General features: G+C 39.3%; 1 protein-coding gene and 1 long non-coding RNA gene across 2 annotated transcripts; one reads left to right on the forward strand and one right to left on the reverse strand.

The window, feature by feature from the left end:
* Positions 1 to 5,757: 5,757 nt before the first annotated feature.
* On the reverse strand, positions 5,758 to 7,000 carry LOC148854112 (uncharacterized). Its single transcript, XR_016112447.1, has 3 exons — positions 6,887 to 7,000; positions 6,738 to 6,785; positions 5,758 to 6,533 (listed from the first exon to the last, which is right to left on the reverse strand). It is a non-coding gene; the product is annotated as an uncharacterized LOC148854112 (long non-coding RNA).
* A 3,706-nt stretch (positions 7,001 to 10,706) lies between these two features.
* On the forward strand, positions 10,707 to 17,676 carry LOC148854113 (Actin cross-linking protein). Its single transcript, XM_088983379.1, has 5 exons — positions 10,707 to 11,136; positions 11,311 to 11,981; positions 15,489 to 16,061; positions 16,167 to 16,455; positions 17,395 to 17,676. Coding segments are annotated over exons 2-5 (1,509 nt in total). The 5' UTR covers positions 10,707 to 11,136; positions 11,311 to 11,336; the 3' UTR covers positions 17,397 to 17,676.
* The last annotated feature ends 257 nt before the right edge of the window (positions 17,677 to 17,933 follow it).

Consider the following 17,933-nt stretch of genomic DNA (forward strand, 5'->3'; position numbering starts at 1 on the left):
CTCCCTGGTGGCGAACTGCCTGGGGGCGAACTGCCTCGGAGGCTAACTCCCTTGGGGCAAACTGCCTTGGTGGCGAACTGCCTGGGGGCGAACTCCCTGGTGGCGAACTGCCTGGGGGCGAACTGCCTAGGGGCGAACTGCCTTGGGGCAAACTGCCTTGGTGGCGAACTGCCTGGGGGCGAACTCCCTGGTGGCGAACTGCCTGGGGGCGAACTGCCTGGGGGCGAACTCCCTGGTGGCGAACTGCCTGGGGGCGAACTCCCTGGGGGCGAACTACCTGGGGGCGAACTCCCTAGTGGCGAACTCCCTACTAGGCGGTCAATGCCTTAGAGAATGTTGGGGCTCCCTGGTGCGGCGTAATCCGACTGCCCTCAGCATGAGGCGGTCTTCTTTCCTTTGTAGGCTGCGGGAGATGAGGGACCTGCGAGAACTTCATCTTTTCCTCCTCTTTGTAGGTGGCGGGAGCTGAGAGACCTGGGAGAACTCCATCTTTTCCTCCTCTTTGTAGGTGGCGGGAGCTAAGGGACCTCCGAGAACTCCATCTTTTCCTCCTCCTTGTAGGTGGCAGGAGTTGAGGGACCTCCGAGAACTCCATCTCTTCCTCCTTGTAGGTGGCGGGAGTTGAGGGACCTCCGAGAACTGCATCTCTTCTCCTTGTAGGTGGGGGGAGCTGAGGGACTTTCGAGAACTGCATCTTTTCCTCCTCTTCGTAGGCGGCGGGAGCTGAAGGACCTGCGAGAGCTGAATCAGAGGTCCCGGGGGTACTTTCCCGGTGGGGGCTCTCCGATGCTTAAGTTAGCACTCTTATTGTAGAGAGCTTTGAAGATAATATGAGAGAGCTAGAGAGCAGGGTTACTTCCCTTTTCTTTTCCTCCTCCTCCCCTTTGAGGGGTGAGGTATTTATATACCGGAGTCTTTGCGGGTTAGGTGGGTGAAAAGCCTCCAAACGGTAAGACTCGTCGCATCCGGTCAGAACCGGGGTACGGTGGTGAACTCCTCGAGGTCGTCAGGCTGGCGCTTGTGTCAGGCGGCTTGGTCGGCGCCTGGGCCGGGTTGTCAGAGGGGTGCCTAGGTCAGTCGGCGGGTCAGTGTTTGGGCCAGGTCGTCAGGACAGCGCCTGTGTCAGTCGGCGGGACAGTGCCTAGATCAGGTCGTCAAGCTGGCGCCTGTGTCAGTCGGCGGGTCAATGTCTAGATCAGGTCGTCAACCTGGCACCTTGGCCGGATCATGCGCTAGGCTGGTCTAGGTCGGCCAGGTCGCGCAGGCCATGCACAGTTCGCGCAGACCGTGTGCGCGCCGTGCAATTCGTGCGCGCCGCACGCAGGTCGCGCAGGCGCGTGTCAGGCCGCACGCAGGTCGCACCAGGCCGGCCAGACACGTGCCCGGGTGGGTCACCAACTTCGTAAGTTTGTTGGCTGGGTGTTTTCCTAGTTGTCACGAGGTGCCATGTGTCACAATTTTACTGGAGGGCCAAATCTGCCCTCATCAGGTTGGTTTGGCTTGGTTAAAGGCTATTTGGGCAACCAAATCAACCTAATTAGGTGGGGAGTTGGTTACCTATAATCGATTGGCCATCAATGAAAATCAGCTTGGTTTGGGTCAATTTTTTGTTTGGTTGTTCAATTCAAAAGATTTATTTAAAATTTAAATTTAAATTAAAAAATTATAGTGGTATTATTAAATATATATATATATATATATATAATTTAAATTTGTAATATAAAATATTTTAGACTAAGAAATATGGGAATTTTACCACTTTTTCATATTAAAGATTTATATTAAAAATATAAAATATTAATATTTATCTATCATCAGGTCATTCAATTTTGGTCAATTTACAAATGGTCAAAGAAAAACTGATCCAAACTGGTCGGGTTGGAAAATTGTTGAGCCAAACCAACTAGAAATACTAGAAAACTAACTAACTCGGGTTGAATTATTAATTATTTAAAAATTAAAAAAAAATCAAAACAATTGTATACTTTTATGTGTTTCTATTATTTAGCTTCCACTTAATAAATTTCGTATATCGCATGGGTCCCCACTAGTTCATGAAAGTTTTTTAGTATGGTGAACCTAGCAGGCCCAACTCAGCCCATTTATCCAACCCAAGTCCAGCCTAGGCCCAAACCCAATCCGAATATAACAATTTTCAGTTTGGACTCAAGCCCTAGGTACAATATTTAGGGTTGAGCCTAAGTTGACCTTAAACTCAACCAAACTCACCTGACTTGCACCCCTATGATATTGGAGAGACATGATATTGACCAAACTTGTAACCAATGTTTAAATATTGATAAACCAACGTGCAAAAAATTGTGTATCAGGTGTTTTGATGTTATAAAACATCATTTTTTCTATTTTTTTCCTTTGAGATTTTAACAAGGGTTGATTTTGATAATATTTAACATTTAAAAACATGTGCTTTTTGAAATGTTTTAATTAAGAAAAAGCCATTTCAGTAACCTCCCGATATGATACAATATGACCCACCTGTTGAAATTTTAAACCTTGCTGTAACTAATCAGCCGATATAATAAAAATGGTAATTTGTAGTATTTTATCAAAATTCATGGGAGTTTTGATTGGTAAAAACTTTTCCAATATCGTCTTTTTGCAGCAGTACAGATTTTTTAAGAAATACTAAAGAACCATTACTTTCTTGTTGTATATATACCAATGGTCAACCTAATGCTAATTCTACACAATAAAAACATTAAAAAAGTGAATGAAATAGGCCAATTAGAACACCTCTCATCTCGAAGTCATTGGATTGGATTAGGGTTAGATTGGAAGTTCTGCAACTTTTGGTTGGTCAAGATGATGCTAGTTTCCTTTTACCTTCATAATTCTTCTTAAGGTGTGTCCTTTTTTTGGATTTTGAAAGGGGAAAAAGTGGTCAATGGGATTTTGATTCCCATTGACCAAGAATCTATGTTCATTTTTTATATTAATGCTGAGATTAGGAAAAGTTTATTTTAGTAGATATCACTTACACAGGTAAGTGATACCCATCTCCTAGGTGGGTGAATATCTTTTCCATTAGGGGGAAAGTTTTCAACACTTGAATGGGACAAAAATGCCCTTTTAAATAATGGATTTTTATGATTAAAATGGTCATTTCCTTTTTTTTACCTATGAAATAAAAGAACATGGGTAATTACACTTTCCCAGGTCAATGTTTCCTTGGAAAAACTTACCCAGGTAATTGCATTTACTTGGGTAAATATCTTATCGAAAAGCGAATGGGGCCTTAAGTTGGGTTGGAAGTTGGAAAAGTCGGTACGTTAGTTGGTTTGTTTTAGGAAAGACGTGGATTTGATTCATGTTACCATCGGCTTTAGGGAAGGGGTTATCAGTGTGGTGCTACACTACTCAGTGATCTTTATGGGGAATTCAGGTGTATATCACCAAATAGCAAAAAAAAAAAAAGGTGGCCCCAAGCTACTCAAGCTCGGCTCAGTTTCAACCGAGGGGGTTATCAATGTGGTGCTACACTACTCAGTGATCTTTATGGGGAATTCAAGTGTATATCACCAAATACCCAAAAAAAAAAAAAAAGAGTCAGTCATAGGGGTGGCCCCGAGCTACTCATGCTCGGCTCGGTTTCAACCGAGCTCGAGCCCAATTTAGAGGTTTGATTAACAAATGAGCCGAGCTCGAATATATATATATATATATATATATATATATATATATATATATAATTTTTTAAAATATATAATAAAAATATTATAATTCTTATTTTTAAAAATATTAAATAAAAAAAATTATATATAATTTTTTTCTCAAATTGAGTTCGAGCATACATTGGCAAGCTGAGATTGAACCTCGTACTATTTGGCTCGGCTCAGCTCGAATCCACCCCTAGCTAGTCATAATACCTCCACGCCAAAGAATGAGTACAAATATCTCTTACTTTTGTCTCTAAATCTGTGTTTTGTTGCAATGCAAATTTGGACGCAGTTCAACTTTGCTATCATTTAATTGTATTTATTATTTGCATTTTTACTTGATACAAATTTTTTTATTTTTTGTCTCTTCTTTTCTCATTGGCTGTGCAAATTTCACAACCCCAAAGTTGATGCAAAATTTGCACTACCTTCCCACTACCTCAATTCTTTTTCTTATAAGTAGGGATCACATCACTTTCATCCTACTGTGCTACATGTATTCTCTTTCATTTAAAGCGAAGGTTACTTCATTTTACTTGTAACAAAAAAAAAAAAAAGCCAAACTCAAATTTAAAACCAAAGTGAACCAGAATATACATTCAGCCCTTTTGCACTCGAATGAACTTAGACTAGCGCAAATGGAACCTGTACTGCAACCAAACGAAGCCTAAAGAAAAAGGATAACTATTTTTTTATAAGGTAGGAAGGTATTTGGTAAGAGAAGTCTGATTCCTCGATTCCACTTCCTCACATTGCCACATCAACCCATCTGACATGAATCATATTCGATAAGTCAATTCAGAAAATTCCTGGGAAATTTCACAAAACTCCCAACGAACTTTCACTCAAACCGCTATTTTTTTTTTTTTGTTTTCTATCAAACCAAACATGGCTTAAATAAATTGGCCACTCCCGTTCTTCATATTTAGAGGCAATTGTTAAATGAAAGTTATTGAAGTAATGTTTTTGAACTGTTGTTGACTTAGGTAGCTGAATCATTCAGCCAAGAAATCAGTTTCATTTTATCTCAAATTCAGTCTTTATTCAAAAACTGTTGAATTGGTAAACGAACTTTTGAATCATCAATCTATTCAATAATTTTGATTATTTTTTATTTTTTATTTTATTTTCATTAAAACAAACCATTACATTCGAACCGGACAGTCAAACTATTGACCCAGAAGCCAATGGCCAGAATATTTCTGATTTCAAATCGGTTTTTAAAAACATGGCAGAGTGGCAGAGGCCAGAAAGATGTTATAACTTTTAGATAAAATACCATATCAACATTATTTCGCCCAAATTTGGCGATTCCCCAAAAGCCACAAAATCAATTAGTGAGGAAGTAGAAAGCAAGAAGCAAAAAGCAAGATTCGAGGAACCAATATTCATCTTCCCAAACTGCCATATAAAAAGTAGAAAAATCATGTTACCAGACTAACACCAACCAGAAGGCGGCAATTAGCTTGTTGCCAAGGTCTTTGACCGGTTAGAGCGGAGACTTGGGAAGAATCTTAAATACATATTTAAAATCCAAAATCATGGCCATGTATCTCACCAAGAAGTCGCCTCGTTTAATTCAAGACGGGCCCATGATAATACATCAAAGGTTTTAATTTAAGGGTAAAAGATTTAAGACTTCTTTTATGGCTGACGAACACCTCCCTTGATCCGTTTGACCATGATAAATGTATTAGGGTAAAATATATTTTTTTTTCTTAAAGTTTCTGACAATCATAAAAATTTCTCATTTAATTTCACTTTATCAAAAATCTTTTCTGAACTTGTAAATAAATCAATAAAAACTTCCCTTCAATTATTAATTCAGACGGAAAACCTTAGATCGGTGCATCAATATTTTTAAAATACCCATTTTGCTCTTTTATAAATTTCTCTCTCTCTACTGACACTCTCTCTAGAGTCAAGTGACGCTATTTCTTTACACTTTCTCCCCCCATCTTCAAAAGCCACACTTCCCCGTTCCCCACTTCTACGTCTCTCTCTCTCTCTCTCTGAGCCTTCAAATGCTCCATTTTCCTTGACGTTATGAAATCTCCGGTAAGCTTATGCATCGGCATTACTTACGACCAATCCAGCATCCAGTAATGGCTTGATAGTGCCAAAAGTAGAAAAATATTTTTTGTTATAATGGGTTTTGCACCAACTTGAGCACCACTGATGAGTTGTTGAAGCTTAAATTAGGGTTTCAGCAGATGGGTTCCCATCATATTAAGGTTTTTTTCACCCTCTACAAGTGCTGCCGCTGAAACAACCGAATTGAAGCAGAAAACAGAGGACCAGTCTTAAGTCGGGATTTTCAACATACCTGAACTGGTAGCTCCTAAAAATGGCTCTGACAATCTTTTCCCTTTTTCAAAATACAAATTCCCCTTCATGAGTGTATCCCTATTCCCATCCGCTCCTCCCCTCTCTCCATTATAACTTTCCGATTGAGATTTCAAAAATCAAAACACAGAACCCTCCCGTTCTCTTTGCTTGATATTAAAAATGAAAAACATAATAAACACAACCCCGATTTCTTCACCAAAAAGAAGCCAAAAAGCATCCACCACCCACCATTACATATATCTCTCCCTCCCTCCTTGTTTCATCATCTCTCATGCTTTCTCATTTTTTCCGGACAACAGCAACGGATGCCATCTCTCTCTGTGAGTAAAACAATAAAGAGAATATCCCTTATAATGCCGGTGCATAAACTTACCAGAGATTCCATGACGTCGAGGGAGATGAGGCATTTGAAAGCTCAGAGAGAGAGAGAGAGATGGGAGACGGGCGTAGCTTTTGAAGCAGGGGAAAGAACGAATCCAAGTGTGAGGAAGCAGCGTCACTTGATTCCTACAGAGAAGGTAATTTACAAAATGTTTATAAAGGAATATATAAAGGGTAAAATGGGTATTTGAAAAATATTGATGCATGGGTCTAACGTTTTTCATCTAAGACAATGAAGGGTGGTTCTAATGGAGGTTTTTGTTAAAGTGAAATTAAAAACATTTTTATGATTATCAAAAACTTTAAGAGACTCTTTGTTCGAAGCCAAACCTGAAACCCCAATCGTGATTTGGTTGTCTCTTCCAACTCTGACACACTCTTTGCGGTTATGGTTTGGAAAAAGGAAGAACAGAGAAGCAGTCAGGAGGAAGTTAGAATGAGAGAAGATGATTTACAGAAAATGGAGTTTTCTTACAGACCCAGTATCCATCTTGGATTCCATCGTTGCCACTGTGGAGTGTGGTCTTCGTGAACTACCTTTTCGTCGATAGCGATCCATTCGTTAAGCCAGAGCAAAGGAAGCAAGAGACATCATCATCATCCACAAAGTATACAAATGGGATGACAACGGTTATGCCTTTAAACCATTCGTTTGAAAGACGGAATACATGCAGTGATGGACGGCTGAGATCTTGGCGTACCAAATCTGCATACAAAGAGAAAAAGAATGCACAATATAGGATTGGAGACACTATCCCATGGAAGCAAAGTGCCATAAATGCTAATAAGAACATTGAAGTATAATTGTTTGGTTGAGTGAGTCAATCACTTGGTCATCCAATCTAGATCGGGTCAAATGGTCAAATGGATATCCATTGACCCAATAAGAACTGGAATTTGAATCCAGAATAATCCAAAGTATCTTCATGCATAAAAATATTTTCAAATAAACAATTAAATAAATTTATTTTTATAGAAAATAGATAAATAGATAATAATTAAAAATTAACGATTGTGTGTGAGAGTATTGCACGAAAATAACCATAAAATAATCATCTTCCATCAACATGTCGCTTGTCACATGGCCACCGGATATTCTAACATGTTGAGTATCAAACCAGGGCCTATGACCACTCTACCAATACCATTATGCTAGGCGTGGAGTTGCAGCTCCTAACATATGATTAAACAAAGTCGAAGTTTCAGGACCAAAGCTTTCGTTGAATCCTCCATGGGTTGTGTTCAAAATCCTGATTAAAGCCTTTATAACTGGAATGGAAAATATAGGTTTTTATTCTTCTTCTTCCAAAACAAAAAAAAAAAAAAAAACCTAGTAGTCTCTTAGCACCTAACATCTCCTCTTTCATTCTTTCTTCTTTTCCCTTGCTTCAATGAAGGGAGAGGTTCTCAAACCATCCCATCTCAATTTTTTCCCTATGTTAAAATTTAGTGGTTTTATTTAAAATTTTAAAAAATAATAAAGGTTAAAAACAACTTTTTAATTGATTCTATTAAACCTAACGGCATTCTATTAATTCTGCCAAAGGAGATTTAAGTCCTATCATTAATCCTAGGGAAGGTGTAAGTAGTTATCAACAACCTCAGGGGAGGTTTAACTCTTTTACGCTTAATTTAATTGTGGTTGCACATCAAAGTTTTTATTGTATACCCCATTTGTCTACCAGAAGAATATAAATTTATTTATTTATTTTTATTCATAAATCATAATTGATAACAAGAAAATAAGCTGAAGCTTCTAAACAGTGAGAATACTTTTTAGGCCAAAAAAAGCCCATCAGAGCATGCCTATGGCTAAGCCCGGCCCAAATTTGTTAATTTTGAACTAGTTGGTTAGGTCAGGCTTAAATCGCACTTGGGCTAGGGAGACAAATGATGGTGTTTAGCTTGTTTTCCAGGTAAATAAGATAAGGACCATTTTAACCATAAAAAATCATTATTAAAGAGAGTAATTTTGTCTCATCCAAGTGCTAGCAATTTTTCCCTCTGATAGAAAAATTAATTATCCACATGGGAGATAAGTATCTTTCAGAGGGAAAGTAAATTTTCCGTAAACCTAATATAAATTTGAACAAAAAAACATGAATATCTTAGTTAATAAAACCAAAATCTCATTAATCAATTTTCCTCCTCTCAAAATCCAAAAAACAAACGGGTCCTAAAATGCTTTGCATTGTGATGTGTATCAAACTATCTAACAGCAGCGTTAAATCATAGCCGGCAATGGTTAAACATGTTCAGTTTTCGAAGATACAAAGTTTGTACAAGTTTCTCCTCCTTCACTTTCCTTTCCCTGCCCTTTTACTTCAATCTAAACATAACCTAAGTATTTAAATATTGTGTTTTTTATTAAAATTTGTTCTAACAAATTATGTTATTAAGATCAGGGTTGGATTTTTCTACTTAAACGATTGCTCAATTTGGGAAGGGTAGAAAAATGCAAATATAGACATATACGTATATATATTCTTCCCAAACCTGTTCGTTTACTCTGAAGTCTCACATCTTATAGTGTAATAATTACATTAAGATATATATTAGTATTGGTGAACTTTTTATTTCCTCTGAACTTTGAACACAGAGAATATTGTTCTTAATTCTAAAAACTATCAAATATCCATTCTAACCCCATATATTAGAGTTTTTATTTGTTTTTCCTTTTTTGCATTATTGGAAAATAAAAAGTTGTATAATTACACTTTAAGAGATAAGAGATAAGAGGAAACTGATGGTGTGCAATCTGAATGCTCTTAACTAGAGGGCAGCTTGGACGTTGGTCCTTTTAGTTGGCAAGTCAAACTGCAAGAGAAGAATGCTAAAAGGACTCAGGGTGGCTTACTCTATCTGAGTGCTCTGATGCTTAAGTTAGTAATTGTGTACGAGTTAAATGCTTGAAAGCTAGAAAGTTATTGAACAATTAATAGCACATACCTTGTCACGTTGGGGTTGGTGCTTTTATATAGGTGAGTTGTCGTAGGTCTTACAAAACACCTCCAAGATCCCCGATCTGTGCTACTAGGAATTTGTTCCACACTTGGAGGTAGACTTCGTATGAGCTGATAAGACTTATCGAGTCCTGCCCGATCCGCGCATAATGAGGATAAGACTTATGAATGTACGATATAATCCTAGAGATATCGGAGACAACTAACATACTTCTAAAAGTGAGCTATGTGTTACCTCGGCAAATCGGACCACCATAAGCTGCTTGAACCTCGGTCTTGACCAAGGTAATCGAGCTGACCTAAGTTGCTAAAGTGGCAGGAAATGCTGAATTATCATTCAGTCAGCATGTCACTTCTATTTATTTATCCGCATACTAGAAGGTTTCCCTAAGAAACCAACAACCATTTTTTAAATTAAAAGAGTCCTCTAAAGAGTGTTTACAAGTATCAACATGAACCATGACCCCTACTCTTACTTTATGTACGGCAATATAGGGACCACACTAACGGTGTTGCCTGCCAAAAACAAAACCCACCTGTCACCCATTACTAATTTTCAAATACATTGGCATCGACTGATTGATTCATTCATCTATCACATGGAGTAACAAGGTAATAAAAGGAAGGGAAACTAAGGCGGCGTTTGTTTTCAATTTAAATACCGATGGGTGTAAAGCTTCACTTCTCATCTATGGGTGTTCCTTTGGCTTTGGGGGCATCCACAAGCAGTCAAGCACAGCCACCATGAGCCGGAGTTTTTTGGGCTGACTCCATCGTCCATCGATCAGCTATTGACTTCCTTCTCTTCCTTTTGCCGGTCAATACACGAATTCAGAATTTTCAGACTCCCGTGTGTAGAAGGCAGGAGGGGCCTCTTTGCATTGCCGTTTCACCACACCCACAAATACACTCATTAATTTAATTTTTATCTTTTAAAAGTCAAACTGTCCCTTAAAAATTAAGGCTCTGTTTATACTTTGGATTGGACAGAGATTGACTTTAATGTTCACAAGACTATGTTTACATCTTGATCCTGTTTACACCTTCCCCAATGTAAGGCTGTAAGAAATTGTACAAACAATATGAATATGGGACAGGATCTGCTCCTCACACACATGGGCATCTCACAAACACATCTACTATGCATTGGGAACATCTCCCATGTAGTATGAGAGATGTTCGTGATGCATGGTAGGATGAGCGTGTGAGGCACGCTGTTTGAGGAGTAGATCCGATCTCAGTAAGCACTGAAGCCGATTTCCTTTGAACGAACAGGGTGCACGGCAGGTCCATTAACCATGTCATAAAGAGCATGTGACTCTGTGATTTTACACCTAACTTGGTTCATTAACCATGTCTCTGGTTCAAATATTGAATCTTATCCAAACGCAACCTAACTTATCACACTCTCAATCTCTCCTTACAAGAATAAGTATCTGGGGGCCATCGCAATTCGCAAGCATCATCGTTTCTAAGTTGAGAATCGAGATGCATCGACTGAGCCTTCTCGTCATCGTCTCGGCCTGGTCAAGACAAACATGCAGCTTCGAAGCTTCCCCCACATCAATTATTCAACCAAGCTCGTCGTTCCCCCAATTGATTGATTCATTGATTATAAATTCCAATTCCTGTTTAATTGTACGTTGAAAATAAACCGAAACCCCAGAAACTACCCTTAATTTGAAACCTATACACCATTCATTAAGACCCGAACAATCAGAAGAGGAGAAAGAAAGAGGATCAAACACGTCATCTTCCTTTGGCAGGTAGGCAACAAAGAACAAACCCGTCTTCTAGTCTTTCACCCTTTTCTTCTTGTCTTATATTTGTAACATTTCTCCGTTACTTTAAACCACCCAAAGACTCTGGATTATTCCTCAATATCCCATACCAGTTTCGTGATTCTCTCTGCTTGGTTTTGCTGCGTCTGGGATCTTCAGATTAAAGGGTGGTATATTGTATTATCATGGAGTTCTTCAACAAAGCTCGGGCGATTAGACTCCGAAGCCACCTCGGGAAGTACCTATTAGCCGACGACGATGAAGAAACGGTTCGGCAAAGCCGTAATGGCTCCAGTCGTAAGGCGAGATGGATAGTGGAGATAGTCCAAGGGAACAGCCACCTGATGCGACTCAAGAGCTTCTACGGCCAATATCTGACCGCCTCCGACGAGCCCTTCCTCCTGGGGATGACCGGAAAGAAAGTACTCCAGACAACGAAGTCGGACGCGTCGATTGAGTGGGAGCCCATTAAGGAAGGGTTTCAGGTGAAGCTTCGGACACGCGGCGGGAAATTCCTGCGCGCCAACGGTGGTACTCTACCTTGGAGGAACTCCATAACTCATGATGTTCCTCATAGAACTGCCACTCAGGACTGGGTGTTGTGGGACGTCGATGTTGTCGAAATACCGGAATTCGAAGCCCAGTCGTTCTCCGATTACCAATCACAGCTATCAACTCTCTCTTCGCTCTCGCTGTCGGATGATGTGATGGGTTACGAACCTGGTTCACCCGAGTCCACGGCTTCCGCCGATCAGATTCCAAAACAACTAACCAGCTCGTGGTCGACGGTCTCAGCGACTGAGTCCCTCCAATCCGCATCTTCGAAAAAGGTTAGATGTCTACTCTCTCTCTCTCTCCATTAAACCCCTTACTGTTTACCTTTTTTTTGGATCTCTCAAACAGTACATTCTGTCGGTAGAATCAAAGAGAACCTCTTAATCAGGATTCAGATAATTCAAGAATTCTGATAGAAAGCGCATTTATGGCTTGACTTTATGGAAACTGGGCAATAAATTGCTTCTGTGTAACAGCCGTTACTGTTTCATCTATAAGAAGCCATTACTATTTCGACCACTACAGTTATTGCCGGTAGCTTGATTCAGTTCAGCCATTCAGGAAGGGAGAGGTTGAGTTGAGTCCACATCTCTATTAATAAGGTGTTAAAAAGCCTCTGTTAACATTTCCTTTTCTCGAATTTTCTTCAAACCCTTGCCTCTTCTCCACCCAAAAACCCTCCCCTCTTCGATTCTCATTAGACTCTCAGCAGCCTTCATTCAAGCAATGAATTAATTAAGCCAAGTAAGTGATTCAACTAACCATTTAATGAAGAAGAAACCGTACCGAATCCGATTGCATAATGGTGTTTTGAGTGGGAGGTAACAAGGAAGAATAATCTGATTGTTTAATAGAGGAAATCTGGGATTCAAAGGGTGTCTTTTAGGCTGTGTTTGGTTTGGTTGCAGTGCAATATTTTATTTGCACTAGTATAAATGCTTGGGAGTGCAAATAAAAATAATGCAAATTGTGGTTTAATTTTGTGTTTGGGTTTTATTTTATTCTATTTCAGGTCTTATTTTATTTCATTTGTACTGCAATCAAACAAAATAAAATAAATTGAAATAATTTGTATTATTGGCTTTGCATCACTTTGCAACCAAGCACAGCCTTAAGGGATAAATTTTCAGTTTCCTAGTTCTTAAGAGACTTGTTTAATGGTAGTAGTTTCATGGTGCTGGTTTGGTCATTTTAATTGCCCCAGTTATTTTGGGGCATTTAAGAAACAGATGTCATAAAATGAGTGTGGCCCAAATGAAAATGTTGTGAAGTTTGTGAAACTAGGAATGGTAAAATTAAAAACAAAGCCATTAAGAATCAGTTGTAATAGGTGATAAAATGAGAAAATGTAGATTGAGATGATTTGGTCACATGCACAAATACCTTTCAGAAAAAGTTCAGTTAGAAATTGAAGAAGGTAAAAGAGCTAGAGGTAGACCCAAAAAAGTTTGCATAAAAATTATAAAAAATTATTTAACGACCCATAATTTAACAATAGATAATGATCATGTTAGGAATCATCACTAAGATCAGAGACTGGATGTGCAAAAGAAGAAGAGGTGAGAGGGCCTTAGATGAAATCTCGTACTTGAAGCTCCGACAGTCAAGTTAGTGTTAAGAAGAGAAAGGTCCCGAGACATCTGATGTGTCTTAGGTGCAATAAATGTGTAGAATGAATATATCCTTAGGATTTCATGGTTACTTTTATATATGTGGGATTGTTTGTCGTTTTGATCTAAATGTGGCGGTAATCCTTGAGACACCTATTGGAGAAGGAGAAGATCAACATGTCTCGACACGCATGGGAAAAGTCTAGATCCCACCTTCTCTTGTGGCTGATGAGGTGGATAGTGTGATGTTGAGTGGCCATTGTCATCGATCTCTACACATGATTCAACTTGACAATATGTGCTTTTACCAAGCTGAACTTAGACGAATGATGTCAAGGCATTTCAAGTAGGACCGAGGTTGGTGGATTCTGAGGTGCCACCTACGCTTTGTTTTTTGCCACGAGTCAGGATCTTAATAACAATTAGATTGACATGGACATGATACTAAATATATAGAACAGAATGGTGAAACAAGATTCATGTAGCCGGCACCTTAAAAGATGGAGCATGGTTTATATAATGAAGAATTGTGGGAGAATGACTAATGAATGAAGGTGAGAGATAAGCCAATGGTTATTACGATTCTTTTGATTGAAGCTTGGAGTTTTAAGATTGAAGGATTTTCCTTCAAAAATCGAAACATGAGTTGGACAATGTATATGAAAGGGATGGCAAATGCTGAAGATTAGTCAACTAGCATACTTGATTTGTGCACAAAGATATTAAATGAACCACACTATGGAATTGGAACATAGTTGGATCGAGCTGGTCGGTTCTGACGTAGGAGAGAAATAGAATATTTGAATGGCAAATGCTATGGTGGGCAAAAAGGGTTTTTTCATATGGCATGAAAATAAACAGGAGCCAACACACAAGGAGCATTTGAAAAAAATTTTTGACACCTCTCCTTTAAAATACCTCCAATCTCTATTGAAAAAGATTAAAAATCATTGAACATGCCATCCCACAGCATATCTCCACCGTATATTGGAAATATCTCCCATTTCCTCCGTTGATCGCATGAGAGATATTCTCAATACACGACCTGGATGTGCTGTGGGGGCGGAAATGTGAATCGGCATGCTTTCTGCCACACCCCCACCCTCGCCCTCGTGAATTGGAATGCCTTCTGCTTACACCTTGATACAATGCGTGATGCTACGAAGGTTACAACTTACAACGGCCTCGGGTGAGATGGAGCGCGTGACAACCTTGTAAAATCTAATTCCTTCGAGTCTTCGAGCAAAGTTAATATGGCATACACTATGAAACAATGTAATAAGTGGATCCTGATTTGTCATTTATAGCTGGTCCCACACAGAGTTCTATATTTACGGTGTATGTAATCCGAATTCATAGGGCCAAATCTTCTTGCGCTGAGAGGAACACGTGGATACACGTCAGTTTATTTATATAAGTTGCATAGATAATCGTAATTGGTCACGAGGAATTTTTGTTTTTTTTTTTTTAAGTTGTTGTCACATGGGATGGGACCACCGTATACTAGGCCAATTCGACGATCTAAGACCGGTTGGGCACGATACCTCCAGAAAGATAAATAGGAGGGAAGGGAAATAGTCCTTTTCACGGTCAATTTAAAGCCACGTCGCCCTACTTTGAAACATGGGAGACGTGGCCTTTTTATCCATCGTCAAAAGGACCATTCCCCCCAGCATATTCTTTCATTTTCCGCAAGCGAGTAGAGTCTAGAGAGAGAGAATGGGGACAGAGCATAGCGGAGGTCGGAGGAGTCAAATGAAGACTCGAAGGAAGGTGGTGAGAAGTTGAGAACTAGAACCTCCAGATAAGGCCGACCTTCTTCCTCAATCATTCCGCCCTCCTTCACTCTTTGTCAAACCTAACCCATCATTCAATTCCTTGTCCGGAGACGCGTTTTCTTTTTCTGGGGCATTTACATGTATATATTATATGATTCGATTCAGGCGACGAAGCCTTGATACAGATTTTATATATATTGTTATTTCTGATTCTGATCATTTCTGTATCTCTGCTATTTCCTTCATCTCATTTGGTACGTTGCAGTCTTGAAATGGTTGGTTTGTATTTATTTTATGTTATTTCTCTCGCTCTCTCTTATTCATCGTCATCACTCATCATATCTAGGATCTCGCCCACACTCATCTAATAATTCCTTTTCTCTGTTGGTATCAGAATGGAGAAATGGAAATTTTCCACAAAGCCAAGGCTGTTCGTCTCCGAAGCCACCACGAGAAGTACCTCTTCGCCGAGGAAGACGAGGAATCGGTGTCCCAAAACCGCAACGGTTCGTCTCGGAACGCCAAGTGGGGTGTTGAGTTCGTTGAAGGAGGGAACTATGTTCGTCTCAAGAGCTGCTATGGAAGATATCTCACTGCCTCTAATGAGGCCTTCCTTCTTGGGATGACCGGGAAGAAGGTTCTTCAGACTACACCCAGAAAGCTGGATTCCTCCGTCGAGTGGGAGCCCATCAGGGAAGGGTTTCAGGTTAAGCTCAGGACTCGCTACGGCAACTTTTTGCGCGCAAATGGCGGTGTTCCTCCTTGGAGGAATTCCGTCACTCACGACATCCCTCACAGAACTGCAACTCAAGATTGGATCTTATGGGAAGTTGATGTCGTCGAAATCCATATCGATTCCCCCGTTCATCCTGCACAGACTGTTCCCCAGTCTGATGATACCTCTGATTCCGAACCAACTTCGCCTTCATCCATCTCGATTAAATCCAATAAATTATCAAAATTAGAGGTTCGTCTCATTTGATTCTTGCAGCATGCGCAGTATATAGATTTAGTACCTTCTGCAATCGATACTGACTTGTTAGTGGTTTTCTGTTTATTTCATTGCTTGCAGTCGAGTACTTATTTTGATAATTCACCACCAAAGCCTGATGGTCGGACAATCTACTTTCATATTATGGATGAGAATGGAAATGTTGACGAAGCCATTGAAGGTTCTTCGTTCATTTTCAAGGGGATTGGAGTGCATGAATTGAAGCAAAAGTTGGAGGAAGAAACAGGGATCGAGGACATCATCGTGTGCTCTCGCAACCGATTGGATGGAAAACTGTATCCCCTTCGCCTGCAGCTTCCACCCAACAATGCTGCCATGCATGTCGTTGTGGTTCCACAAGCACCAAAATGTAAGTTCTTGCTTTTCCGCTTGACGCTTGGAATTAGTGTATCATTTTGTGTCTTCCTCCATGATTCTTTGAGCTCAGCTCTTTTACAAAGGAATTATTCTGCAACATATGCAGTTTGACCATGATGAAATGGAGATATACACACATAACTTCATGTCTTATTTAACTAAAACACAATCCCAGGATTGAATTTCACTTATGCTACAGTAATCTAGTGTTCTTGATATGAGAAAGGTTTACTATATATAGCAAGTTGATTTCTATTCTAGCAGAAGAAACACCACTTGAATTTTTAACACACCAGATTATTGGATCATTTTTTAATTTCAAGAAGGCTTGCCTAAGGGAAACTTTTTGGTTTTTCACTCTTATCTTGCTTCATCTTTCTTTGCTCTTTTATGTATTCACCACAAATTCACCTTACATTTAGATACTGTAACCTTAATCTTGCTGACTGATCAAGTGATGATACTTGAATTTGATGGTATTGTCTGTCTTATGACAGTATGGTAGGTAAATTCTGTCTGTGCCATCTGGTCAGAGTGAAAAGTGTTAGAATCTTCAAAATTTACATCTAACTTTATTTGGGTTAGGACTTAGGAAATTGTATGCTTACACTTACATAGGAATTCTTACAAAATGGCTCATCAATGACTTCTATCATCAATACGATGATTCTAAGGATTGACGGAGAATCTAGATCATGCAGATGATGTTGATTCAGACACTAATGACTATTAGATTCATAGGGCAAGTTTGAATCTAACCTTTTATCATGATTTCTGGTCTACAATTTCATAAACTAGAGAATATAAGATATGATGAACAAGTAAAATACTATTGTGATGATTTATTATAATTTCACAATCTTGTGGTTTGAATTTTTGAATCCCATCCATAATTTAACAAGTTTATATTATTTTTTATGCTGGACTGCAGGAGCAACACATTTTGCAAAAGCACAAAATTCAAAAGGAGTTTAGCTAGACATCATCTCATGTACAAATACGAAATTACAAAGTTTTTCTTTTTTTTTTCGGGTTTTTCCCTCTTCCCTCTTAGCCATTGAATTACCAAACGGAAGTAATTAGTTTGTCATTCATGAAAGATTGTAAATCTTCTATATCTTGGAAGCCGTAATGGAGGAGGATTGTTGTAACCTTTTTGCAAGATTTTTTTCCTCAGTGCTTAATATGTAGAAGATTGATGATTTGGTGAGTATGATTCTCTGACTTAGATTTATTCTTTTCTTTCTTTTTTTTATGGCGCCTCCTAGATGAGGGCGCGTATTGGAGAATGTTGATTGATCACAGCGTTAAGGCATAATTGAAAAGAAAAGAAAAGAAAGAAAAAAGATAGCAGTCTCTGGAGCTAACCAATCCAGGAACAAACCGAATAGTCTTGTGGCTCAAAAACTGCTCAAGTGGGTTGCATGCCGCCATGCTGAACTGCTTTATCCGGCGGCTATACTTTCCAGA

This window comes from Nelumbo lutea, chromosome 4, assembly GCF_056320005.1.
Source record: "Nelumbo lutea isolate HS-2025 chromosome 4, American lotus-T2T, whole genome shotgun sequence".
NCBI lineage: Eukaryota > Viridiplantae > Streptophyta > Magnoliopsida > Proteales > Nelumbonaceae > Nelumbo > Nelumbo lutea.

What these genes read in the sequence shown, in the direction of transcription:
- LOC148854113 (XM_088983379.1), top strand. Translation starts at nt 11,337, where the DNA reads ATGGAGTTCTTCAACAAAGCTCGGGCGATTAGACTCCGAAGCCACCTC. An exon ending in AATCCGCATCTTCGAAAAAG is followed by an intron (nt 11,982 to 15,488) that starts GTTAGATGTCTA and finishes TGTTGGTATCAG; the next exon opens with AATGGAGAAATGGAAATTTT. An exon ending in ATAAATTATCAAAATTAGAG is followed by an intron (nt 16,062 to 16,166) that starts GTTCGTCTCATT and finishes CATTGCTTGCAG; the next exon opens with TCGAGTACTTATTTTGATAA.